Below are 26679 nucleotides of genomic sequence, written 5' to 3' on the forward strand. Positions count from 1 at the left end.
ACTCTAAGTATCCACACACCGGAACTGGTTTAAAAGTGGCACCGCGGGAGGTTCAGACTATCCTAAAACAAGAAATTCACTACAAAGCAGCCACTATGCTCAATAACAAACTGTGAGCGGCTGGTTTACTACAGCGACATTACTCATTGTCAGGGTAGAGAGCTCGAGGCTATTATTAGAAAGTTACGTCACGGCAGAGTGGAGCGCGCGACCCTCTCTCAGCCCAGCAGAACATCATAATCACCGCTACAGAGCTGCGGGTCCCTCCTTCTCCCACATGGACCGGAACCTCGCTGCACCACGTGACCCGGGAGCCCTGAACTGAACGAGCATCTCACACCGCATCATGGCTGCGGAGGATGCGGCCGCGCGGTTCCGAACCGGAGCCCTGCTCTCCAGCGGGGCTCCGCGCTCTCTGTCCCGCTTGCTGCTGCTCTCTCTGTCCGCCTGCGCTCTGCTCCCCGCCCCGGCGCACGGTTTGCTCGGCTTTCGGCCGGAGGAGACCGGGGCGGAGCTGTCCGTGGAGGACGGGGTGCTGAAAGCCACCGAGGGGACCCGCTTCATGCTGCGGGTTTATTACTCCACCTCCCCGCAGAGGCTCAACCGCACCGCGGGGACTCGCGCCAACAACGCCGCGCCCTGGATCGCCTTCATCGAGGAGCCAACTCCGGGGCGAGAGGGACAAGTTCACCCGAAGCGGAACATGTGCATGGACAAGAACGCCAGGACGTCCGACATCGAGGTTTTAGGTTCTTTTAAGTCTGCTTCGAGTCAGAACTCGGTGCTGGTGGAGCTGCTGGCCAAGGACCTGCGGAGGGGGGAGAAGATCAAATACTACTCCATGTGCGCCTTCGACGGATCCAAATGGGACCACTACCGGACAAGGGATTTCTGGGTGGCGGTGGCGGAGCGCTCGGCTGTCCCGGAGCTCTGGCTGCAGGTGTTGGTGTCTGTCTTGCTGCTCGGGCTCTCAGCTCTGTTCAGCGGGCTGAACCTGAGCCTGCTGGCGCTGGACCCGGTGGAGCTGCAGGTCCTGCAGAACAGCGGCACCGACAAGGAGCAGAACTACGCGCGCAAAATCGAGTCGGTGCGTCGACACGGTAACTACGTCCTCTGCACTTTACTGCTGGGGACCGCGATCATCAACGCCTCGCTCGCCGTGTGGATGTGCCAGATCCTGGGCATGACCTGGCTCTCCACGGTCATCTGCGCCTTCGGTATTTTCTTCATCGGGGAGATCCTTCCACACTCGGTGGCGTCGCGTCACGGTCTGGCCATCGCCTCCAAAACCATCTGGGTGACGAGGCTGCTGATGGTGCTCTCCTTCCCCATCTCCTACCCCATCAGCAAACTACTGGACCTCATCCTCAACCAGGAGATCTCCAACTTTTACACCAGGGAGAAACTCTTGGAGATGCTGCGCGTCACCGACCCGTACCACGACCTGGTCAAAGAGGAGCTCAACATCATCCAGGGAGCGCTGGAGCTGCGCACCAAAACCGTGGAGGACGTCCTGACGCCGCTGACCGACTGCTTCATGCTGGCCTCGGACGTGGTGCTGGACTTCAACACCATGTCCGATATCATGCAGAGTGGATACACGAGGATACCGGTGTTTGAGAACGAGCGCTCCAACATCGTGGACATCCTGTTCGTCAAGGACCTCGCGTTCGTGGACCCGGACGACTGCACCCCGCTGAAGACCATCACCCAGTTCTACAAGCATCCCCTGCACTGCGTCTTCAACGACACCAAGCTGGACGCCATGCTGGAGGAGTTCAAGAAAGGTGAGGAGCATGTGTGTGTGTGTGTGTGTGTGTGTGTGTGTGTGGCAGCTGAAAATATTGACTGGAAACAGCTGACATGAGGTGAGGTCAAATGAAATTCAAGATTATAATACAGTGTATGAAATTGATGCCACACTGGAAAAGAGACACTGTATCAGAGCTAAAGGCTACTTTACTTACACACACAAGTTTATGTCTATGCTAATAATTCAGTATGTGTGCCAGTAATGATGATGGGATATATCCTCTCTCATGCTCATGGTTCATGTTCTCCCAGCTGTAGTGTCAGAGTTAGTGTTGGCACGCTGAAGGGGAGACTGGCACCTGAGGGGTCTTTAGTTACCATAGTAACCTGTAGGTGAGGGTGCAGGTGCTGACTAGTTCATCCTGATCTCTTTGATGCCTTTTTTTGTGTTGCTTGGCAGTCAAGTTACCTACATGTCATCAACCTAACACCTCTGTCATCTGTTTGATTTTCTTTTTTTATTATGAAATTTGAGACACCTTCAGGAAGAAAACAGCATTTTAAATGTGCCGACGTAGCCGAAATCAAATCAGGCTTTAGTTTTTACTGTGCATATCCGGAGATGTGAGATTGTCGCCTGACAGTGATAAGTGAGCACCTGATGAACCTCGTGCATGAGATCAAGCACAGATCAGGCTAATGGTAGTTATAAACGAGCACGTTGATTGGTCTGATGGTACTTTTCAGGTGTGCTCATCAGGACCATAAAGCCCAGGTAGCCCACCTGATTAAGGCCCCTCAGAGTCATGATTTTACCGCGTTTCTCTCACTATTACTAACTTTGGTCAGAGCTCAAAATGGCACATTGTGTAGAGCCTTTGAGGTGAAGTCAGGATTTAGACACTTTGGAAATTTAACTGGAAAGTTGAGAGTTTGACAGGTTAAAGCAGAATTACTTTCAGATCGCTCTTTTTCAAAGAAGACCTGAGAACAAACCCATTCATAGCCACTCTTATATGAAATACATTTTCCTCGGCTCAGTCTGGGGAAAAAAAACATGTAGAAGGAGTAAACTTGTATTTGTACCCTGTTTACTGGCTGCTTAGTGTCACACAGAAGCAACAATTTGTAAAGAACAGAGGAGGATGTGACCTGAAACTTGTTGGTTTGGGTCTCTGGACTGGCTGCGTTACCCTTGAGCGTCGCTGTTGAATCTCTATCTGCTCCCTTAAGGCTGCTGATTAGTTAACAGCTGCATTTTGTCAGTGTGCATCTGTGTGAATGGGAGCTGGTAAAGAGCCTGCAGTGTGCACAGCCCCTCCCTGCATCAAAGAAGAGTTAAACCCCAGTTTGCAGTGCTGCTGCAGCAGAACACGCTTTTCTCCTGTCTGGAGTCAGCTGGTACTCCTGCTTTATTGTGGAGTTCAAAATTGGGTGGGGTGCTCACCAGCCAATCACAGGCCTCGCTCTTCATCGCTGCCTTGCTGCATGTTCAGGGACCCTGCATAGTCAGCATTTTTCTGCGGGGTTTGTGGTGAGGACAGGAAGAGATGGAGGTAAACACAGGAGGGCACCTTGACCAAGGCTGCATCTGTTTACAGGAAACAAGTCGCAGCTCACACGTTTACATTTCGGCCTATTTTACAAGCACAGAGTGAAAATCTGCTATCACCTAAATGTCATATTTTCACTGTTTTTAGCTTGGCCGCTTTGCATAATTTGAAAACACATTTAAATGTCTTTGTAAAGGCTTTACAGCAGGAGTGATGGTAGCCAAAATGTGTGGCTAATCTTACATCATCCAGTATGATCTCCATGTGTGTGTGTGTGTTAACTGGGCTTTTTGTGTGAAGCCAGGAGGATGAGCACAAACACGGTTCCTGTGTCCCCGCGCCTCAGAGGGATCTGGATGAGATAATCTACACAGACTAGAGGATTAGAAACAAGGTCTCTCTCCTCCTGTGCCTCTCTATCTCTGTAACAGCACTTTCAGGCACTGCGGCAGACAAACACAGGTTCCCTCATTCATTTCAATGAGATCCCTGCAGCGGTGGATGCTGTCAAAGAGAGCTCTGGGGAGAAAACACACACAGAGCAGTGTGAACAGCTGTGCAGCATCGTGGCATTTAGTAAATCAGATGGCCAAATACTTGCACCCTGTAGCAGCACACCAACTGTTACACCTCTGCTCTGTGGAGGTCCTCAGCTGCTGGCCTGCATGTTTCTGAAGATTGACCAGTTTAACTGTTCTCTGATCTGTTTCTGGTTATTTCTCCAGTCACGCATTCATACTGTTTGTGTCAGCTGGTCGGCTTGATCACTCTAATTCTCTGTCTTATTAACATCTGATTTGTCTTGATGCTACCAAAGCCATTGATTTGCAAAGTATTTTACGCACAGTTAAGTCTCAAGTCTTGGCTGTTAAGTCCCAAGTGATGCTGAAATGAAAGGTTTAGTATTACACCCTGGTTTTTGGCTGCAGGTTTGACGTTTGTAGAGCTGAGATGCTTTTTGTGAAGTTGGGATAAACTGTGGAGGATCCAAAATAATGATTTCAGGTTTGTTTTCATTCAGCTGGAAAACATTTTGGGCCACCCAGCACTTTAATTCAGGCAGAGAAGATAATAACTGATGAAAATTGCCTCTTTCACTGGTTTTTACTGGGACATGAAATTGTGTGTAATCCACATAACGAATGAAACAATTAAAACTGGAAGATTTAATTGTGATCTGTGCTTTTTGTTGGCTTAGAAGGCAGAAACACAGCAGGCTTGAGCGGTAGCGTAATCAATTGGTGACAGAGGACTGGTGAAGAGCTCTATTAAGCTGCATATTGTAACGCACATGCTTTGCTAAATGAGCCACGTAGATACACTCAGGCAGACTGAGCCGACTTGTTCTCAGTGGTCAGAGTGTTATGGAGTAGATACCAGATCTTCATGTTACTATACTGTGAAGCAGGTCAAGCTCGTAGTTGTAGCTGGACGTTGCATATTTATTTTTTTCTAAATTGGCAGCACATTGAAAAACGATCTAAAAGTGATACCCAGTGCCTTAAAATGTGATATTGATGGTTCCTGACCAAGCGTCCGTGTGAGTGAGAAAGTGTTGGTTTATTGTGTCACTGTAAACGTAGATGTCTAGATATCTACAGTAAAAAGCCAATCCATGCTGGCAGGAAGAGCAGGAAGAGGTGGATGGGAGAATCAATCATATCTTTGCTTGCCAAGAGTTTGTAAAACACTGATTTCACTACATTTAGATTCACTGCAGAGGTGTAGCAGAGTCCGCCGGTGTGGTGCGACTACACAGGCATTCTTTGGCCTGAATGCTGAGCAGCATGAACAACGCCGGCCAAATAGCACCTTCCCCGCTGTGAACAACGGCAGCAGTAGTGTGCTGGTACGGAGAGCCTTCTCAGTGCCAGGGGGATCTTGTTTAGACAGATGGGAAGCTGAACGGTGAACATTACACACCAATCCTGGACCGGAGTCTGCAAACCTCTGCCAGAAAGCTCAAACGAGAGGAGTTCGACTTTCAACGAGGAGCCAAAACGCACAACAAGAGCATCATTAGCTTCAAAATTAAGATAATAAAAGTCTCAGTGCAGCTAAGTGCGCTCTGTGCGTTAGCAGGTACAAGATGTGGGGAATTTATTTTTATTTATTTATTGTTTATGGATCCCATTAGCTTCAACAAAGCGGTCCCAAGTCTTTCTCATAACAACAACAAAACAACTTATCACTGATGAGTAAATGCTGACAGAATAAGACAAATACCTGATATATTGTCACTTGAAACGTGGATTTATGGTTGTTGTAATGAAGGCTGAGTTTATTAAACCAGAGATTGATTTATATGATACACTGCTGCCTTTTTTCCGCCGAATCGACGCCCCGCAGCCGTTTATTTTCTCCCTCTGAATCCTTTCCCCTCTCTGTCCTTGTCACTGTACAGTCCCCCGGGAGGCTGAGTATAAAATATTCAGTATGCTATATTTCCAGTTTGTCTCCCTGCCATCTGCTCTCTGTGTTAATGCTGTTTATTACACATTCAGTAGAGTCATTCTTAGCCTGCAAACACGAGTTCATGCAGAGAAATAAAGCGTCGTTTACGGTATATGTAGTCATCCAAAGTAATCTAAAGCATTTTCAGTGAGTGAGCAGGCTGTGATGAGTTTAACCTTTGGGAGGGGGCTTCTTCCTGGTCCACAGCACACACTGAGCAGCCTAAAATAAGTTTGGTTTTGGTCACTATTAAGCTACGGATGGGACCCCGATGAGGTGGATTACTGAATTCAACCTTCAGTCGCCTGAAGGCCACACATTTGCACATATTACCATCTGAAAGACGTGGTTCCTAAGACTCCACCTCTCATCTGGCTTGAAATGGCCTCATGAAAGAAATGCTAAGTTTGATTTTTGTAAGAAAGTCAGGAATGCACTTAAATATGTACAAAATGCTCCTAAAACCACAGCGTGTTAAGTTTAGCGGTTTACAGGACCCAAAATGTCGACCCAAAGTCTTAAATTGTGACTGGAGCAAAAAAAATACTTAGCCGTAGGAGCTGCAGGAGTCTCAGTTGTTACCACGCAGCATGACAGACCATTCAGTGAACACTGAGGGGAGAGCCGCTGCTCATGAACTGTGGCGACAGGTGAGTGTTGATTGAATGATTGAGTGCAGCTGCGCTCAGGGGAGGAGGAGGCCGTGTCCAACCTGTCAGCCACGCCCTGCAGGGAAACAAACACCAAACAGACAGACAGACAGACAGACAGGGGAGAGACAGACAGGAGACAGAGGGAGAGGGGACACACAAGACACAAGAGAGAAAAAGGAGGGGAAGCCGCAGATCCCCACACAGTGTCTGTAAGTTTTAAATAAACTCATTTCGGTAGACCTAAAGGTTGATGCAACATGTGATGCTAATTTCCAAAAGCTAAGATAAGATAAGACTTTATCGATCCCACGCTGGGGAAACTCTCCTGTTACAACAGCAGAACAAAAGGAGAGGCAGAAAAACAACGAGTAGAAGAAACAGACAATAAAAAAAATACAAAATAAAATCGAGTATAGATAAAGACACAGACTATAATCGACTATAGAAGGCTATGTGCATTATATACAAAAGAGTATAAAAATATTGCCAAAATACAGTGTCCTTGGGTTATTGCACAGTATATACTCTATGTGTGTGTGTGTGTGTGTGTGTGTGTGTGTTGCACAGATGTAATGATGGAGTCCACTTTGGTCCTTCTTGTGCAGGACAGTGTTTGTCCAGTCCAGTTTGTGGTTGAGGTGAACACCCAGGTATTTGTACTCGGCTGGATGCTCACCGTTGTAGTCTGTGCACCTTCCTTTTTTTTTTCTGACATGGTTGCTCTGCACGCTGCAGTGATGTTGAGTTCATGAGCCTTTCTCACAGCAGACATTTTGGCTTGTTGCAGCAGGACAAGCTAATTAATCATTCCAGCTTTGTGTGCACTTTGTTGGGCCCTTGCGGGTGCTCGCTCGCAGCCTGGGACACTTAAATGAGCCTGGGCCATAATTAGCATTATTACTTACACCTGTGCTTTTCCTGCTGTGACATAACGATGGCAAACACGATGAGATGCTTCAGAACAGAACCAGACGATTCAAACGTTTACAGTTTTGTCTGCTGTGAAACTTTTTCTTTGATCATTATATTGACTTTGGCAGCCTTAAAAGGTGAATAAACACATGTTAGATGTGCGTTCTGTGCACCACGTTCCATCGTCTCTGTAATTAAGTCCATCAAGCTGAGACAGAGTGGATCCCTCAGAGCCTCTGGGATTGGTGGAAGGGCTTTGTTATCTACAGCACTGAGATACATTTAAGGGACATTTATTTAGATTATGCAGAAGAATGATCTGGTAGAAAGAAGTTGAAAATGTGGTTTTAGCTCATGTCAGGCGTCATCTGTTCTCTCTCTTTCTATCAGCTTTGCTCCATGCATCAACCAAAACAGCACTTTTTCAGTCCAAATATTCTCACTGGATTAATCAGGTTTCTCTTACACAGCAACACATTTTGTTTAACGTAAACTTTATCAGCCATGTAGTGTTAAGATTAACCTTAAATTCTGGTCAAGGTTCCCGTAGATGGTGCACAGACTGACTACACTGTCTTTTATTTAATCGTGTCTCAGGTTTGAATGTGCACAGTTTTCTTTATATCATTCAGTTCCATATAATCATGATATTGTTACAGCCCGAAAACTTGTATTGTGTATAACTCAGGGGCTGCTTCGGGGGGAAATCAAGGACTCGTAAAACAGAGATGTGGTTATTAAATCTGCAGAATACAGAGAGACGGATTATTAAGCACATTAGCTGCAAATGCTCTCTTCTCTCACTCTCAGTCTATCCTGTATGTAAGGCTGACCTACTTAGCTGAATGCGGCTCTGCCAGAATTGTGTGCATTTGTGTGTGTGTGTGTGTGTGTGTGTGTGTGTGTGAGGTAGTATTTGGCAGGCAGAGAGTGTAGAAGCAGAGAGGGAATCTCAGTCAGGAAGCTGATCTGGAGCCAGGCAAACAAGGGTTCACTCCGTTTTCGGTCAGTGCGTGTGTGTGTGCAGGGAGTGCATCTCTGCGTATTTGTGTGTGTGAGCACATCTACACATTTTCTGACAGTGAAGTTGTGAATTATGTAACAGTGAACTGAGTGATGCAACTCACAACCACTGCTGTCTGCAGTGCAGTGTCTCATTAGCCAGTAAGACACATGCTGGCATGGACACACACACACACACACAATCCTTCCATCTTGTTTCTTTCGCTTCATTTACAGACGCACCTTGAAGTAAGTCAGAGCAGTCTGAGTAAAGACTGCTTTTTTTTTGTTTTGTTTCCTTCTTCTGCAAAGTCTCCAGACCAAGACTTTTATCTAGCAGTGCATGGATTATTAATATTCCATTTAGCTTTGGAAACGCCCCAAGATTTTCATCTCCAAACACACACACTCATCATCGTGGAGGTAAACACAGCAGAGGGTCTGCAGACTCTGGACATGCCACCTGAGTGTCTTTACGTGCTGAAGTCTGTTTCTGCACCCAGTTACTGTGTGTGTTTTGTGTTGAATCCTCCCTGCTGTTACACCCACTCCATTCAGCTTCTGCTGTTGCTCCACTTACTGAACATCGACTGCAGAGCTCCACTCCCACTCTATGTGAGTCATACAAACATGTGAGAGAAAACAGCTTCTCCCAAACCTAATCCAAGCTCTCAACATGAAACCTAACAGTCTTATTTCACAATATGCATCCTGTCAATAAAGAGAAGCAAGCAGGTGCAAAGACATCTGTACCTTTAAAATATCTTTTACAGCATCGAGCTGCTGCGGTTTTCATTTGCTGTTGTTGTTGCACTGCTGAGGATCTGAGAAAATGACCACATTTGGCTTGCTGTCAGGTTGTTGTACTGCGACTGTACTGCTGATCATCCAATCAGGCATCTTAGTTTTAATTTATGGGATCAAGTATTTCCCATTACTGTCGGCAAACAAATCTCAGATCAATAATCAAACCACACACATATATATATAATATAATCATGTTTGTGCCAATATCCGGACATGTGCAGTATTGATGACAGTAGCTTCCTGAAATGTGCTCCTCGCCCTAGTTTCTCTTTCTCCTGCTCCTCCCTCCTTTCCCACATACTGAAAGGAAAGACTGGTTCTCAGATGTACGTCAAAACCGTCAAATTGAATTTGAATCTCCTAGTATGATAAAAAGGAGTCCTTGTGAACAGCCGCTGCATAAATGGGTTTTGGGTGAAGAAACACTTTCATTTACATATTTGTGAAGTTTGTTTGTAGCTTCAAGGCTGCTGAAGGGATTTAAGGATTCTGGGTTAAACGTGATGCTGACTCGTTAATGCTCTCCTGCAGGGAAATCCCACCTCGCCATCGTGCAGCGAGTGAACAACGAGGGTGAGGGCGACCCTTTCTATGAGGTGATGGGCATCGTCACCCTGGAGGACGTCATCGAGGAGATCATCAAGTCAGAGATCCTGGATGAGACAGACCTCTACAGTATGCACGCAGACACACACACATGACAGGAGACAGTGTTTGGGATCATTATTAAAGATGTGCGATTCGAACATCCTGTTTTTGTGTGTGTTGGTGTGCGTCTGTCCCGTCAGCTGATAATCGTTCGAAGCGTCGCGTTTCTCACCACGAGCGGAAGCAGCAAGACTTCTCCATCTTCAAGCTGTCAGAGAACGAAATGAAAGTGAAGATCTCTCCTCAGCTCCTCCTGGCAACGCACCGCTTCCTCTCCACAGGTGACTGCCAATCAGCTCGCTGACTTTGACTTCGGCTCTTACGTCTTCACAGAACCCAGTAATCTCTCAGGGCAGAGGTGTATGATGATGCATGAGAAAGTAAAAAGGAGAGAGAAAACATGAAACATACTCAGTAACAGTGACGCTCTCTTTCTTCCATCAGAGGTGGAACCCTTCAAACCGGCTCATATCTCAGAGAAGATCTTGTTGAGGCTGATCAAACACCCCAGTGTGGTTCAGGAACTCAAGTTTGATGAGAAGAACAAACGAGCACAACAGCACTTCCTTTTCCAGCGCAACAAACCGGTGGAGTACTTTGTCCTGGTGCTGCAGGTACCTGCCTCCATCTTCTAGACATTTGATTGGTGCTTTTATCTACAAGGACTTGTTTCAGTCTGTCCATCGCATTTTGAGAGTGTCCACTGACCTTCGGTTTCACGCAGTACACGAATACTGGTCTCCTGTTTGAGAGTCCTGTGTTTGTTTGGCCCATCCATCCACTCCACCTCCTCCATGTGCGGACTTTCTTGCTCTTTATACTACATCACCTGAATTCTTCCTGTGCTGTGTTTCTTCAGGGTCGAGTTGAGGTGGAGTTCGGTAAAGAAGCGCTAAAGTTTGAGAACGGAGCTTTTTCTTACTTTGGGGTACCTGCCATCATGCCAACAGGTATAAATACACACATATACATCTTGTACTTCTCTCCGTAACCCCCAAGCCAAACTCCTGCCTTAACCTGAACACCTAAATCCAATCCAGAGTTTAATCTTAACCATATAGAGCAAATACCTAATTGTAATTCAGATGCTTAAAGGGTTAAAACTCCAAAGGCTTTAAAGCAGTTTAATCATAAAAAATCAGAAAGAATCTAAAGGAAAAGTACTGCTTGTGAGTGAATATGTGTGTGCCGTGTGTGCTAGCTGGTGGACGTGCACTTGAAGAGGTCAAACCTGACAAATTAGACTCTCCACAAATCTTTAGTCAGGGCATTAAAGTTGCTCTGGACAGCTTAAACTATGCGAACACTTTCAAGGCATTTAACTGCCAAACCAGTGAATGCAGCATTCATTGAGTAAAGCCACTCAGATGAACGTTTCAGTTACAACAGCCAAGCCCTTCGCATATTAAGCAGGGTGAAATGAGGTAGCGTCCCCGAGCTCAGTCGTGATTTGATGCTGACTGATTGACAATACCAGTTCTCGTCTGGCCTTGTGAATATGTTTGATGAAGTATTTAAAGTTTGCTCTGCAGTCCACAGATCCCCCTCTCGCAGCAGCGGTTTGGACCGCTCTGAGTCCATGCTGTACGGAGGAAGCATGGGCCAGCTGAACGGAGGGGGGAACGTTTATCTGCCAGACTACTCCGTCAGACAGCTCACACATCTGCAGATCATCAAGGTAACACCTGAACCTCACACGACCGTTCAAAACGGTCTGTTTTCACCTTTGACTCGAGTCTTTTCTCCGTTACTGTGATCTGTAAAGACATCGCTGTGTGCGGCTGCAGGCTGGGTTGTCCTCCTTTCATGTATGTATTTGGTGATTTCAGTAGGGGTTCAAATGCCGTAAACATGCATTTAGGATTAATTTATCATGGTCAGAGGATCACTAAAGCATGAGAACTTAGATGAAAATAAAGATGAATGCAGCAAACAGAGGAAATGGTAGCAGCTCCACCTGAAAGCTTTTTGTTATCTTGTGTTCGTTCGTCTTTAACATTATTTAAATATTACTGCTAATGCATTTCTCTGAAAGGTTACGTTAAGGTATTTCAGTAGCCATGGTTTGTTTTCTCATCTTAAAGATCAAGTAATCAGCCAACAGTGACAGTGTGTATTGTGTGTCAGATCACCCGGAGCCACTACCAGAACGCTGTCACAGCCACCCGGATGGACAGCTCGCCTCAGACGCCTGATGCTGACGCCCGTCTGACGGAGAGCAACACGCTGACCCCAGAGCCTCCTGCAACCGAGCACGCGGCCACCCTAATGCCCCCGCAGCACACCACCACCACCACCCTCATGCCCCCGCCCAGAGAGCCCTGCCGACCCGGCTCAGCCCGAACACGAGGACAGCAGTCCAGCGTCCCGCACAGCACCTCGCTGCTGAACGAGAAGAACCGCATCGTCCGTAAGCACCCTGAACTCCACGCAGCGGATAGATCGAACAAAGAGAGGCAGAGAGGAAATGACAATCCTGCGGCAGGTTTACAGTCAGTCAATAAAAGATGATTTGAGCCATTGGAGGCAGACAAACAAAAGCTGCTCCTTCAAATGAGTTTTTTCTGAATCCATTATGGCACAATATGCAGTATGAATAGAGTTCAATAATAACCTCAGCCAGCTCAAACTGCAAAGACTGCTTTTAAATGACGGAGAGAAATGAGGTTGAATATGAAGGAGAACACAAACATAAAGAAAAGTGCCACAGCTCATATCTCTGTCTTTTTGTTTGCACTATGTTTGCAGATGATGTGAGAACCAGCTTGACTTTTAGACCTTCGGACATGTTGGCCAGTTCCCAGAGGTGTTTAGCTCTGTTCAGGTTTGGGTTTGGTTTTAGGGTTAAAATTAAGACAAAGGTTTAATGTAATAGTGGGTCATGACAGGACTCTACATGTTCTATAGCACTATAGTTACTTTAGATTGAGGTTTCACGACTGTGTTAATGTGTTGCAGCACTGGTGGCAAACCTGATGAGACAACAGAGAGAAAAACAGTGAGAAACAGGTCTGTGTTTGAATGAGGTGAATGGACAGATGTGACATGTATTCTGATGTGTGCGTGTTTGTGTGTGTGCTGCAGGAAGTAAGTCTGATGGCCAGAAGAGTCCCAGTGATTCAGTGTTTCTCAGGATGGATGAGATCCCGTACATCAGAGAGGACAGATCTGAGACCGACGCACACACTGGTACGACGTTCAGCTCCACATATGGAAACAGCTGCTTTCAGACAAGAAATCTGATTGGTCAGGAAAAAAAAAGGTCATGAATTATATTAAAGCTATGCAAAATTAGGGCCGATAATTTGAGCTACAGGTAGCTGCTAGCTTTCAGCAACCAGGCTTCATTCTCAGCTCCACCCACACTCCACCTCTCTGCCCATTTTTGGATCAGCTGACAGTTTGGCGGAGTCAGGCGCGGCCACGCCCATGTTTTATACAGTCTGTGCTCCAGTCTGTTGGTGAGACGTCATCAGTTTGACCTTGTACACAAACTTAGCTGAAAGTCTTACAGGACTTTACTTTCTCCTCCAACAGAGACCAAAGCTGTTCATCACTGACGGGGTCATGACTCTCTCTCCCTCTCTCTCCCTCTCGCTCGCTCTCTCTCAGACATGGCCTCTGTTCCCATAGAAACGGACACATCTCCTTTCATCAGCAGCCTATCGCTGAGCGGCTCAGAGGACACACTCGGCAAGAAACTCCTGCTCAAACTCAGTCAGTCTGACTCACACACACACATTCAGACATTTGTCTTTATTCAATTGTGATGAACCCCCAACCTTAACCATCACGACTAAATGCTGAACACAACCCTCATCACAACCTAAACCCTCCATCTGAAGTCTTAACTTCAAACAGGACTTTGACTTAGTTTGACCGGCCAGAATGTCCTCACAGTGCAGAAACGTCCTCACTTTGACGGTTTAAAACTGACACTGGTCCACACAAAGACAGCAAAGACCACACAAAGACAGACCCGCCCACCCACACAAACACATGCACGCACACACACACACACACACACACCCCCACACAAACACATGCCCACACGCACACACTCATTCACAAACCACTTATTCACCAACTGTTTCAATGCGTTTCTCACTTTTTTCCTCCTTGACGTTCATTCACATGCAAACACCACCATAGAAAACACAAATCCACCATACACACGGCCACGCACACACACACACACACACACACACACACACACACACACACACTCACAGAGTCATAGCTTCCCCTCCAGCCTCCCACTTAAACTTACATTATTGTTTCCGATTTGCCCACTTGGTGTTGTGTTTCTTAAAGGGCCATACCACTGTTTTTTGCTCTACAAATGTAAATATTAGTGTTGACCATTTTGCAAAGTATAGATTATAAATCAAATAAACACAAACAACAATAGTTTATAAGGTAATTGATAGGGCAGCCACTGATTTCTGTTCATTTCAGTCTGGTATGAAAACCACCTAACGTTGAGTTCAGTCTACACAAAATTGCATCCAGGCCACCACAAATGCACAGTTCATCCTGTGTATCTGAGCGAAAAGCCTGTCGTGTCAGATTTTTCTGCCCTCTGTCTGTTCTGTGCACTCTTCAGCATACAGCTGTAAAGAAAGAGGAAGGCAGTTTTATTTCACTGCAGCAAACCTGCAATCATTTGACCATCACTGTCTGCTCAGCAACATTAGACCAAATGAATCGCACCTGCTCTGCACATGTGTGTGCCGCTCACCTACACACTCGTATGACTGTGTGTGTAAACGCTGGTTGTTGGCGTTTTGTGCACCAAAGGTCAAAGATCACCTGATGTGAGGCAGTGACTATCTCAAAGGACGAAAATATGAAGTTTCAGGTCCCTGTGAGTCAAACCAGCAGATACAAACTGTCCTGTTTTCTTCATCTCGTGTGATTGAGGTTAGAAAAAGGTAAATAGATCTGGTGGCAGATAATAACATTGATTAATGATAATAATATTGATCTGAGCTACAGTCCTGTTGTCCTGTAGGTGTGAACCCGGCCTCAACTTTTCATTAACTTAAACATCTCGTGTCCCCTCAGGTCACAAGAAGAGGAAAAAATCCCGCGAAGGAGAGAAAACACCAGAGGACATTTCAGAACAGCCGCGGGTGAAAACCTAGCAGAGTGTGTGTGTGTGTGTGTGTGTGTGTGTGTGTGTGTGTGTGAGCGTGTGTGTGATACAGACCTGAACACTCCATCATCTGGTGGTTCTTTAAGTTGTTTGTAAAGACGATGCAGTTGGTGAACTACAGCTATCAGAGTTTTATCTGAAAACATCACGCTCCCACTGCAGGAGACAATGAAGTGGACCCATCACCAGGATGGAACTCATGGACGGAAGACGCCATTTTATCAGAGAACATGGGGGGGGGGGGGGGTGCAGCTTTGGCAATATGCATTAGACCGTAGCTTCTCATCTTCAGAGTTTTCATGCTGATGCTCGTATATAAACAGATGACTAAATGTAACAGGTTTGTAGTAAAAAAATAGTTTTTATACAGAAAAAACCCTCCTCATGCGATCACTTCTCCACCGGAGCTGAACGGGATAAAGGCGCACAGGAAATGCATGAAAGACACCAAAGATGTTGCTGTTTTGTACGAACTGCTCCAAACTGCACTGGTGGACTCTCAGGAGAAGGCGACTGGCTGCTTTGTGTTCAGGCTTTTGATTTAAAGAAGGAGGTTTGTCACCTGATAATTAGATCTATAATCTAACATGTTGGGAACGTATTCCATATCCAGATTATGTCCGGAAAAGTTCTTCCCTTTCAAAAATGCACATTGACACATGTCTCCAAGTAAATAACACAGCCAAAAGTAGGTGAACACACTTGTTTTTCTTGGTTTCCTTGGTTCATTTGTAATGAAGGGAAAGGCAACAACATACAATGAGACTTTAGACGTTAGTGTGCTTCCAAGTTGTGCCAACAGTTTGCGTTTGTCTGGTCCCACACGACACTGCACAAAGCCAGCTCCATGAAGAAATGCTGTTTGGGTGTGGAGGAACTGCAGCGGTCTGCTCAGAGCGCTGGACTTTGGGCTACTATAGGCTTCAGACCCCAAAGGGACGATGTTTGTGCCAGTTTATTCACATCATTATTATTATCTTGTCTTTTCTTTTTGCTGCAACTCAAATTGCCTTTAGCTGGAATGAGCTAGAAACATGTCGTACCTGGAAATGATGTGCAAGTGCTCCCTAAGAAATATAAGTCCAAGCAGCCAGATGGTGGCGCTGTAATTAAGGCCAGAAACCTTCAATTTAGGAAAGACCTCGCCCCTCACACTCTAAGTTGATCTGAAACTGGACTGCTCTGGAATCAAGTCCTGAATCGCGGCTTGCGGCTGTTTTTTTCTCTCAGTTTTTGTGTTTTTTATTCTACTTTGTGGTGAAAGTCGTCACTTTAACAAACTCCTTCCCTGCTCTTCTTCTCCTGAGCTCTTTTTTTTTTTATTATCTGAGCCTTTTCTTTTGAAGATCTATGATTTAAAATGCATTTTTACTCCTCATAAATATTTAATTTGCTTTGTTCCTTCTTGTTTTTTATTTGGACCTCAGAACCAGAACTATCAGACTCAGCCATTGATCCAAGACGGACTGGAGCTGCGTGTCTGCATATAGATTTCAGGTTTCTGGCGTCAGCCTTTCATTACAGTGCAGTTTTATTCATCACACGACTTGCGACCACTGAACCTCTTTAAATAATCATTGCTTGAGCGGAGCCCTTTTCATTAGATCCATTTCAATTATAAATGAATGTCATTCTCTCTGGCTTTTCTTTATTGGAGGTGAAATGAAACTGAGCCTCTGGCTGCTGCCACGACACAACACCGGATGTGGATGACACACAGCCTCCATCCCCTTGTGTTTCATAGGATGCAGAGATTGTTGAGACCTCCACATGGCTGTAGTCTCACTCACCAGTGTCTCCAATGATTTCCAAACTCAACCAATCAACATGATGTCGACAGAACGAGCTCAAGCTTGACACTGTTTTTGTTTTTTTGTTTTTTTTTTCCTGATATCTCTCATGTTTTGATGTCTGTTTGGTTTAATTTCAGCCGTTGTTCTCCACATTCGCAACAAAAAAGGGATTTCTGAAACATACTGCAAAGATACTGCATTAGAACTTGAGATGAAGTATCACTGAATGTTCTTTCTAATACACAGTACAGTACAGTGTTTCCTTTGCCTCGTAGCTGCATGGGTTTGAATGTGCATTTAAGGGTTATTTGATGGTTTTTATTTTGAATGGAAATGAAGTCTTAACAGCAGAGTTTCTCCTGCATGATTTAATACTAACAGTGCTTTACAACGTGGTTGCGCTTTAAGTTGCTGTTAAATATTTTTACCAAGCTCGACTTCTCTTTCAGTTTACTGCAACTCGCACCTGGCTGCCCACTTCTGTGTATAACAGCAACACTGAAACCACTTCAGCTTATTGATGTGAACGACTCAGCCGTCTGTGGAGGAGAAACAATGAACAAGAGTCTGTAAATTTTTTATTTCGCCCCCAAAAAACACCAGCTGATTTCACTAATTATCACACCTGTAATGAGGTAAAAACGAAATGCGGCTTTTGGTTTGACTGAATTAGCTGCTTTGATTTCGGGGTCCTGGTATTGTGGAGGCTGGCTCACTCATCTGGGAGAGACACAATAAGCTCGAGATATATTTAGACTGTTTCTGCATTTCTGATTGTTGCATCTATTATAGCCAAATTACTTAACTTACACCGGAGATATATTTTTTAGGAACAAAAGGAGGAAAATACAGAATTCTGGAGATTTTATCTTAGTGGCTGTTATCTTATTGGGATCCTTATTTGGAAAAATCCTAATTTACCATCTCAAAGTCACAGTGTTGCCATATAACTACTTCTGGAGCCTTAACATTAAAAATATGCGGCTCTCTGAATTCTTGCAGGACTCACTGCATGGAGACGGCAACCTAGGAGAGCTGCTGTGATGCCTCAGTTAACATGTCAAATGTGATTAATAGAGATGAAAATCCAATGTTTTTGGAGCTCTGATAATCCTGTCAGCTGTTGTCGTTTGGTGATTTATGTCTAACAATTCTACACACTGATCAAATATGATATCAGGCTCAATGGCTTCAGACTTTACAGCTTGGAGGGTCTGGTTTCAGCTGCTGTTGGATGTTATTGAAGTGAAACGTTGGAAAAAACCCCCAGAATCCCTCAGTTCTGTCTGCGCCCATGAACCTGCAGTGCTCTGGACTTTTTGTGTCTGTCTGCATAGTGTTAAGGGGACAGGGTGGACGGGCGTGGCTCCGTCTGATTACGTTTGCAGGACCAGTTTTGTGCCACTGCAGCACAGAGGAGGAGGAAGGGGGGTGGGGGATGCAGGGAAGGATGAGGGAAAGGGGAGATGCAGATAGAGGCCTGAAGTTTCAGGTCTGACCGATATAAAAGATGTTATTGGCCTTTTAATGAAAAGCCAGTCAAAATATAATTTAGGTTCCCGCCTGAACGTAAGCTGCTGCAGAAATTTAAATAATTTCTTTTTGGTGGATCATCTGGATTAAAGAGCAGAATTTTACAGTTTGATTGGAGGTTTTAAAGGTCTCAACCTGTCTAACTTTTTATGGGTTCCATCTAACAGAGAGAGGCAGTCCGGGAGACAGGATGTAATTTAAAAACTAAACAATCATCAGAATTAAAGATCGAAATATTGGCAAAAAGCATCGCTCTGAGCAGCCTCTCCCAGCAGTATTGGCGTTTAAACACACAGACTGATGCATCACAGGCCGGGGACAGTGGAAAAAGGAGGACGGATGCTTTCCAGCTCAGCTCATTGGCTAATGTAACAGGCGGAGGGGGATATAGGGGGAGCATCCCTCCTGGGTGCAATATATCAAACCTGCTGAGTCACTTTGCTGCATTGGAGCAGCGGCCACAGCCAATCAGCATCATCCATTGAGGTCAAAGACAGACAATAACTGATTCTGCTGCAGGATGTTGTTGATTAGATTGTAGGTACATTTTCCTGCTGCGGATCCATCTGATCCTGGTTATCAGGATGCGTTCTTTAAGACTCTGAGATCAGTTTTGTATTCTCACTCTTTTCTGCTATGAGCACATATAATCTCTCATTGCTGCTTAGAGGACATTTGTGTTGTTTTCAACTCTGTTTTATTGTATTTTGTAACAAAGACGTGTAGATAAAGTGTTTTGGGAAAGAATATGACATGATAATTGTAAAATAGAAAGCAACTATGTGATGGTATTTTGCATCAAAATAAACAGAAATATAAAGCTCCACAACATGCTGCATTTCAGCAGTGTCCACTCTTCATTTCATATTTAAGAATCAGTCTGCTGATACTCAGTATTTCTCTTCCTGTCAGCAAATCCTGTTGGATAAACTACAGTGTGTGTTCATAATGAAGGAGCATGTCAGCAGGTGTAATGATGCAGCTCACTGATGTGTTTTTAGTATTTTTTGGACAAGAGTAGAGCTAAGAAGAGTTTTGGGGGGGGAAGAAACAGGCAGAAAGCAGAGATTCACTTCCTGTGGTTTACAGTTTATTTCAATGTGAACACACATACTGCTGTGTGCTATTACAAACAACACCACATAATGGGAGTGTGGTTGTGTGGCTAACAAGTGCCAGGCTCTGAGGTCTGTTCAGAGTGGCTCATTACAACGATCGCCTTTACAGAGGCTTTCTGTAACAAAATAAGGGCACAGCAGGGTGGACAGAAGATAACAACAGACAGTGGAGAGAGGTGATTTTGTTCAGTGATGGCACAAAGTCGCTTTGTGGACTTCTACTGACTTTATGATCGTCTACGTAGCTGCACAGGTCTGACGAGGCAAAACCTACGTCAGGAACATGCATTACACCTTTAAATGACCTTTAAACCTTGTCACATGACAGACAATAACCGTTCTTATGGCGCCCTTCTTTAGGCTTCAACGTAAGAAATGTCCTGATGAGTTGATTGTGCCTCTTTGTTGCTTCATATATATATAGTGAGACTGATTACAATATCAACTGACTACTGTGAAGCTGAATAAAGGTTCAGCACCTTTTAACCGAAATAGCAGGACCTCTATGAGTGAGTACATCTATTTACAGTAACAGCATTTTGTTCAATACTACGGATACAGTATATCTGATCCTTAGAAGTGCTATAAATTATTGAGGAAACACTCATTTTAATTTAAAATCTTACAGGAAAAAACGAAAATTCAAGTGGATTCAAGCGGGCAATCTGCACATGAAGGGACATTTTGACTTGGACACATTGGGCTTTGAAGCTCTGCTGACCTGGATGTGTGCGTTCAAGTGTCTTCCTAAAATCATTGCACCTCCCAAAGGTTTATACAGTACCTCCATGAGAGAACAGAGAATCAGACATCCTACCATTGGTTCAACTGCAAAATCCCTGCTGCAGTTGAACCAATCAGAGGTTAGGATAGGCAGGGGAGGGGTACAAGGGCACACGAGTGAGTATACTTCCTGTGGCGCGCAGGCGGCAGGAAGAAGGTGGACAGACGCAACTTTTACTGGACCTTGGTGACAGCGTCATGGATGGACTGAGCGACATAGTCGATGTTCTTGGTGGTCAGACCGCACATGTTGATGCGACCGCTGGCCATCAGGTACACGTGCTTCTCTTTGATCATGTACTCCACCTGTTTGGCTGTAAGGCACATTACAACACAGTCACACAGAGTGGAAGAAGAACTGACGCTTCATGCTTTTTCATGCACTTTGGGTCTTTTTGACAAAACCGTCCACACTCAAGAATCTCTTACTAGCTATTTCTAGAATTTTCAACTGAGCAAACTCCATTCCCTAATGAAGACGATGAGATAAGATAGAACTTCTCCAGCTTTTCGGTTTAGTTTATGGATGAAAGCTCTGGAAAAAGCTAAAAATGAACCTGGACTTAGAATTGTTTTGTCAAACTACAATCAGCAAGGATAAACTTTAGTAAGTTAAATACTGAGATCTTAAAAGAGCAATAAAAAGAGACCAGAAAGGGCAAGAAACATGAGCAGTCAGACCGTCATAAATGTCAACTGAAAAACAGAACAAAACTTAGACAAACTTACTTTGAGAAGCTGAAATTTGGTCTGAAATTGTGTGTGTGTGTGTGTGTGTGTGTGTGTGTGCGCGCGTGTGTTTTCCACTGACGGTTCAGGCCGGTGAAGCTGAACATGCCGATCTGCTGGGTGATGTGGTCCCAGGTCCCCGGGGTTCCCAGAGTCTGCAGCTTGGTCTTCAGCTGATCCCTCATCAACAGGACACGGTCTGCCATAGTCTTCACATTACCCTTCCTACGGTGGGGGGGTGTTACCAAAATGTCTTAATATCAAAGTGAACGCTAGCTATCAGTTCTCACTTGTATTTAAATCACCAGCTCAAGGTGCAGAGGTGAGTCAGCTGATGTGAACTGGTTGATGTCATACCATTCAGCGAAGAGCTCGGGGCTGTTGAGGGTCTTGCTGACGATGCGTGCTCCCTGAGACGGCGGGTTGGACCAAGTGGTCCTGACAATCTTCTCCATCTGGGACAGGATGCGAGTCAGGTTGTCATTGTCCTGGGCAACCACGGTCAGATTGCCAACTCTCTCATCTGGTAACAGCAGCAGAGAAAAGAAACGCTACGATGAGAGTCAGTCAGGTTTCTGCATGTAATGTGCACACTCTGTGGACTCTTAAGGATTAAACTCATTTTGGCATCTATACGTTACAGTTTAGAAGTCCATGGGGCCACAAAATGCACTAAACCACCCAGGACTGCATAAATGTGTCTCTGCATCACGTGTACTCACTGTAAAGGCCGAAGTTTTTGGAGAAGGACTGAGCCACAAATAGCTCAAAACCCTCTGAGACAAAGTAGCGGATGGCCCAGGCATCTTTATCCAGACTGCCGGAGGCGAAACCCTGGTAAGCCGAGTCAAAGAAGACAAACAACTTCCTCCTCTAGAGACAAAAAGACAAAATCGAAAAGATGAGACATTACTCTGAGAACACAGGCAAAAATGAATGAAAACATGCTCTGAACATGTAAGTATCCCATTGAATCAGAGGTGAAAATAGTCACAGCAGAATAATGATAATGGGAAACATTCACAGCCGTGCTTGACTTAATGGAGGAGCCTGAAAACAGTGACAGCATGTGACAGAAGTGGCACCACTACATGTTTATGATGCCTGGTGCCGTCTCACCTTCATGACCTCTGCGATCTTCTTCCACTCCTCCTGGGTCGGGTCGGTGCCGGTGGGGTTGTGTGCGCAGGCATGGAGGACAAAGATGGAGTTTTCTGGAGCTTTCTGTTGAGAAAGGAGGAGTCACATATCTCCATTTATAAGAATGCAAACGATATGTCAAATACCAGAGAAGAACAGTCTGAGCATGCGTAGTTTAGTTACTTAACTCCTTTCCTGCACACACCCTTGCAGTGCAAACCAAATACAAACGAACCAGTAGTCCTCAATTGTTGTTTCAGACACGTGTTAATTAGCAAATATTGCATTTCCAAGTGTAATTCAAAAGTCAAAAAATTCTGCAATTGTCTGCATTGAAATTATAAAGCCATTTTAGTTAATGAGAGAATTCTACTCTCAATAAGTATTTACTGTATGTGCATGTTTAAAGTTGTTCATCACTAACACGTAACAAGCATCATGGATGTCTGCATCACTGTAATGCAAGAGGCAAACTGGATGAGACAACCAAAGTCACATGACCAACCCTTTTCTTCCTCGCTAAAAACCAAAAAACAGCTTAATCCTCATCAGCTACTACTTTTATTCTACTTAAAAGTCACTTTTTTTTCTCCATTCAGCCTCGTAAACATCCAAACATCCACATTATATTCCTCCCATTCTAGTTTTATTTCACTCATCACAATCTTTCCTCCTCACCTCCAGGTCATCCAGCAGCCCGGTGATGTCCAGACCCCTTTTAGCAGCATCCCAGTAGTGGTAGGGCCGGATGTCTTTGAAACCAGCATCAGCAAACACGCTATTGTGGTTCTCTGAGAGGAAGAAGAACATACAGCAGATCTTTAACATCAACTGTGAATCTGACGGCGGCGCTTACTACTGCCATCCGTCTGTCGGGCGTTTCACACAGCAGCCATGTTCAGAGAGGCTTTCTGTCTACTCACCCCAGGTGGGCGCTGAGACATAGACGGGCGTCGCTGTGTTGTTGACGCCGTTGTACCAGCGCCGCAGGAACTCTGCCCCGATCCTCAACGCACCTGTCCCACCCAGAGCCTGGACCCCTCCCACCTGAGAGAGGAAACAGCAGGATGGAAGGAAGATAAAACAAATAATATGAAGGAAGAGCTCAAAAAGTAAATCGGGAGTAAAAATGTCTATTTAGTAAGACTGCAACTAACTTATACGGGATATTATTGATATCACAACACTGATGCTAATAATATTGTGTCTAAATAGCTAAAACAGAAGCTAAAAACCTGTATTTTAATAGAAATAACCAAATTGACTAGTATGTGTCTGTGTGTGTGTGTGTGTGTGTGTGTGTGTGTGTGTGTGTGCATGCGTCTCACCCTGTTCTCTTGGATGGCGGAGCTGTCGTCTCCCAGGGCGACCTTGGAGGAGGCGGAGCGGAATTCGGGCAGGCCAAGGATGGGCAGGTACTCGTGGTTCAGGCTGTCGTCCTCCACAATCAGCCGCTCCACCTTCTTCACCACCGGCAGCACCCAGGGCTGGCAGTCATCAGTACGGTAAGCTGGAGGGGACACAAAGCAATGATAGCACTTCATCAACAAGCCATAAAGCCTTCAGATCCAGCTCTGAAACCGGTGACACGATGCAGAAAGTCACAGCTGGATTTCAAACTGGATCAAACGTATGAAACTAGCTTTTCTGCAACACGTTGTTTGTGACACTCGAGAAAACACTTTAACCAGAAACGTGCAATCAAGTTTTGGATGACTGGAAACACTGAGCAGAAGATTTCACACTATACTTTTCCAGTGCTCAACAGGCATCTATTTGTGCCAACTCGTTGCACAAAAGCTCAAATTATAGGGCAAAACCTTCTACTCAAAGTGCTCCCAGTCATCCAAAACTTGATTACACGTTTCTGGTTAAAGTGTTTTCTCAAGTACTTGCACCAACAATGTTTGGTATTTGTTCCCGTGGTGCTTTATTTGTCTTAATAAACCCACGATATCTGAGCATAAAACCCACATTTTTACACTGGCAAAAACAATATGTAGCCACATGTGTGTATTTTTTTTGCTGGAGCCAGACAAGAGACGCAGTAAAAGTTCTCTGTTTTCTCTGCTGGTAGGACGAAGACACACCTTTCAAAGTATGCAGACTATAAACTGAGTCTGAAGTGACAAAGTAAAGAGAGAGAGAAGAAGAGTGAGTGAGTGTGTGTGTGTGTGTGTGTGTGAAAAAGAGTACTACTTGATTTCATGTAATGTCATACACTCTATGAAGGTCACATTTGATAGCCAGACTAAACCAAGTGTGCGTGCATGTGTGTGTGTGTCGCACATATTTGACTCCTCAAGAACTCGTGCTCCCTCATACTGTATGGGGCGCCTGGACAGAGCTGTATCAAATATCAGGTCTTCACCACAGCTGTAGACAGTCACCACGGATCAAAAGGCAGTCACGCTTAAAAAGGTCAAACAAGCATGTTGCTGGTTTTGGATCTGTGGATCGCCTGAAAGGAGATTCGGTGGCCGTCAAAATAATTTGGTGCACCGCCAAAATGATTAAGAATGGAGACATTACAATATAAGACCTCTAACAGAGTTCAGGGCCAATCCTGCAAAGCGCTGTGGCTCTTGGCAGCGAGTGTGACACGAGATCGGGTGGCAAAAAGGCCTTCTGAAGGAGAATTTAGCGACTCTAGAAACACTGAGCACGTACTGTCCCAGCCATGGCTGCTGGCTGCATCACACTGGTGAGGCGTTCAGGGTTGTTTTTCTCCACTGTTGGTTGATTCCAGGCCAAACTGGTTTGGTGCACACTTTTGGGCAATGAGGTGCTAATGTGCAAGGTCCGAGTCCATGTTGCATCACACAGTGTGGTGAGCTTCAATAACGCTGATGCATAAGCGGTAGTTGGGTCAGCAGAGCAACACGTACTGATGATTATTGTTTGCAGATGTTAACAGATGTTTGCAGTGTTTGACTGACTGATATGAGACTGTGTATCCTCTAGTATTGTGCTTATTGTAATGTTGAGATAGTTACACAGTTCTCTGAAGTAATTAAACTGTCAGAGATGAATGAAATCAATAACGCAGGAATCTTTCTATTGGGTTGTTTTTGTTGACATCATGACCATGATGACATGACACATGCAACTACAAAATGTCAAGGAGGACACATTAAATTCCAAGACTTATTTTAATTGTGGTCTTTGGTGTAAGGAGAGTAAAGATGTAGGAGTCCAAGTGCGTAGGTGGCATCATACTACCAACAAACCCATACAATAAACAGATAAATGATCATCAATAGAACAACAAAATACTAAAGAGATTTATCAGGTAACCTGCAAAGGCATTCATCAGTCTGCATCGGTCCAGTCATCTGAAACACAACACCTGGAACACGTGCACAATGATTTGACAGCTTCAAAACACAACGAGCAAGATTAAATTCTAGAGTTATGAGAAGGTGAAATAAAGAAGTTACCAAACCAGTAAGTCCCAATCTTTATGTTCCTGCACGCGATTATGAATGGCGAGATGTTAGATAACACCATCTCCAAAGTCATCATTATGTAGATAATGATGCATTCAAGGACACAGGTGAGTCAGCAGAGAAAGTACATGAGACACCTGCTGCATACCTATTTTACCACACCACAAACACGCTCTGGTCTCTTTAATCGAGAAGAGTTTGGGGTAATTGAAAGAGGAGTCACGTGACAGCTTTCCCTAACGTGTCATTTCTTCCAATATCACAGATGTAGCAGCAGTAGCATTTGTGTGGAGCTGACAGGAGAAAGTTAGCCAGATGTCAGCAAGTAGGGAAGCTAATATGTGCTCCAGCATGTTAGCTTCTCTGCTAGCTTGTAGCGAAGGTCAAATGAAAGAGCTGCTAATGTCTGATATAACGGCACCAACAACGCTCCAAGGCGGCACTCCCAGCTAGACAGCTAAACGAGGCTAGCAAACACAGCTCGTGGCAGCGGCGTTTGGTGGGCTGTCTCACTGCCAGCAAGCTAACTTAGCTTTAGCATTAGCATTAGCGGGCAGCGACCATCTCTTACCTCCAACTCCCAGATTCACCTTCTGCGGGTGGCTGTCCTCTCTGAAATCAGCAGTCAGTTTGAAGACGGCGACCGGAGGGGCCTGCGGGACATCGCTGAAAATGGACATGGCTCAGGTTAAGGCAGATGATCCCGGTGCAGGAGGAGGAGGAAACGGGGAGAGGGTGCTTTCAGCGACGGGCAGAGAGACACGGGCCGGGTTCACCTTCACACAGCTGGTTCAGGACAGACAGAAATAAGCGTCCATTCGGTAGCCAATGGGAAGGCGCGTGATCCTGACGTCGCTCTGAAATAGCCAATGAGATCACAGCATTCATTTTTCTATTTCATATTGATTTAGTCTTGTTTATTTATTTAATATAATTTCGAATTTGATTGTTGTTTGTATTTTTATGTCATTTTTCATTTCCTTTAAATTCATTTAAAAAATTATACGTATTATCGTGACTAATAACTGGACCAAAACCAGACAACAATCGACTATACAGTGATCATAAAACAACGGGGATGAAATAAAGTTAAAAATACAAAATAAATAAAATATGCTAATGATGTAGCCTGTCTGACTTCGACGCAGTCTGGGCAGCTCTAACAGCAAAATTGATACCAGGCTGTGAAAATATT

At 44.9% G+C, this 26679-nt stretch overlaps 2 protein-coding genes across 2 annotated transcripts; one reads left to right on the forward strand and one right to left on the reverse strand.

The window, feature by feature from the left end:
- The first annotated feature begins 213 nt into the window (after positions 1-213).
- Positions 214-19092, forward strand: LOC143319240 (metal transporter CNNM1-like). The gene is made up of 10 exons (XM_076728032.1): positions 214-1787; positions 9665-9808; positions 9922-10062; positions 10226-10395; positions 10641-10731; positions 11314-11459; positions 11909-12191; positions 12866-12970; positions 13394-13498; positions 14849-19092. Exons 1-10 carry the CDS (start codon positions 347-349, stop codon positions 14926-14928), a joined length of 2706 nt encoding a protein of 901 aa, XP_076584147.1. The 5' UTR covers positions 214-346; the 3' UTR covers positions 14929-19092.
- A 241-nt stretch (positions 19093-19333) lies between these two features.
- LOC143319242 (aspartate aminotransferase, cytoplasmic-like) lies at positions 19334-26324 on the reverse strand. The gene is made up of 9 exons (XM_076728036.1): positions 26056-26324; positions 23364-23545; positions 22959-23082; positions 22714-22826; positions 22015-22119; positions 21618-21768; positions 21253-21418; positions 20978-21120; positions 19334-20480 (listed from the first exon to the last, which is right to left on the reverse strand). The coding sequence occupies exons 1-9, from the start codon at positions 26162-26164 to the stop codon at positions 20341-20343; spliced, it is 1233 nt and encodes a 410-aa protein (XP_076584151.1). The 5' UTR covers positions 26165-26324; the 3' UTR covers positions 19334-20340.
- Positions 26325-26679: the final 355 nt, after the last annotated feature.

The sequence above is a fragment of the Chaetodon auriga genome, chromosome 4, assembly GCF_051107435.1.
Source record: "Chaetodon auriga isolate fChaAug3 chromosome 4, fChaAug3.hap1, whole genome shotgun sequence".
NCBI classification, from domain to species: Eukaryota; Metazoa; Chordata; class Actinopteri; order Chaetodontiformes; family Chaetodontidae; genus Chaetodon; species Chaetodon auriga.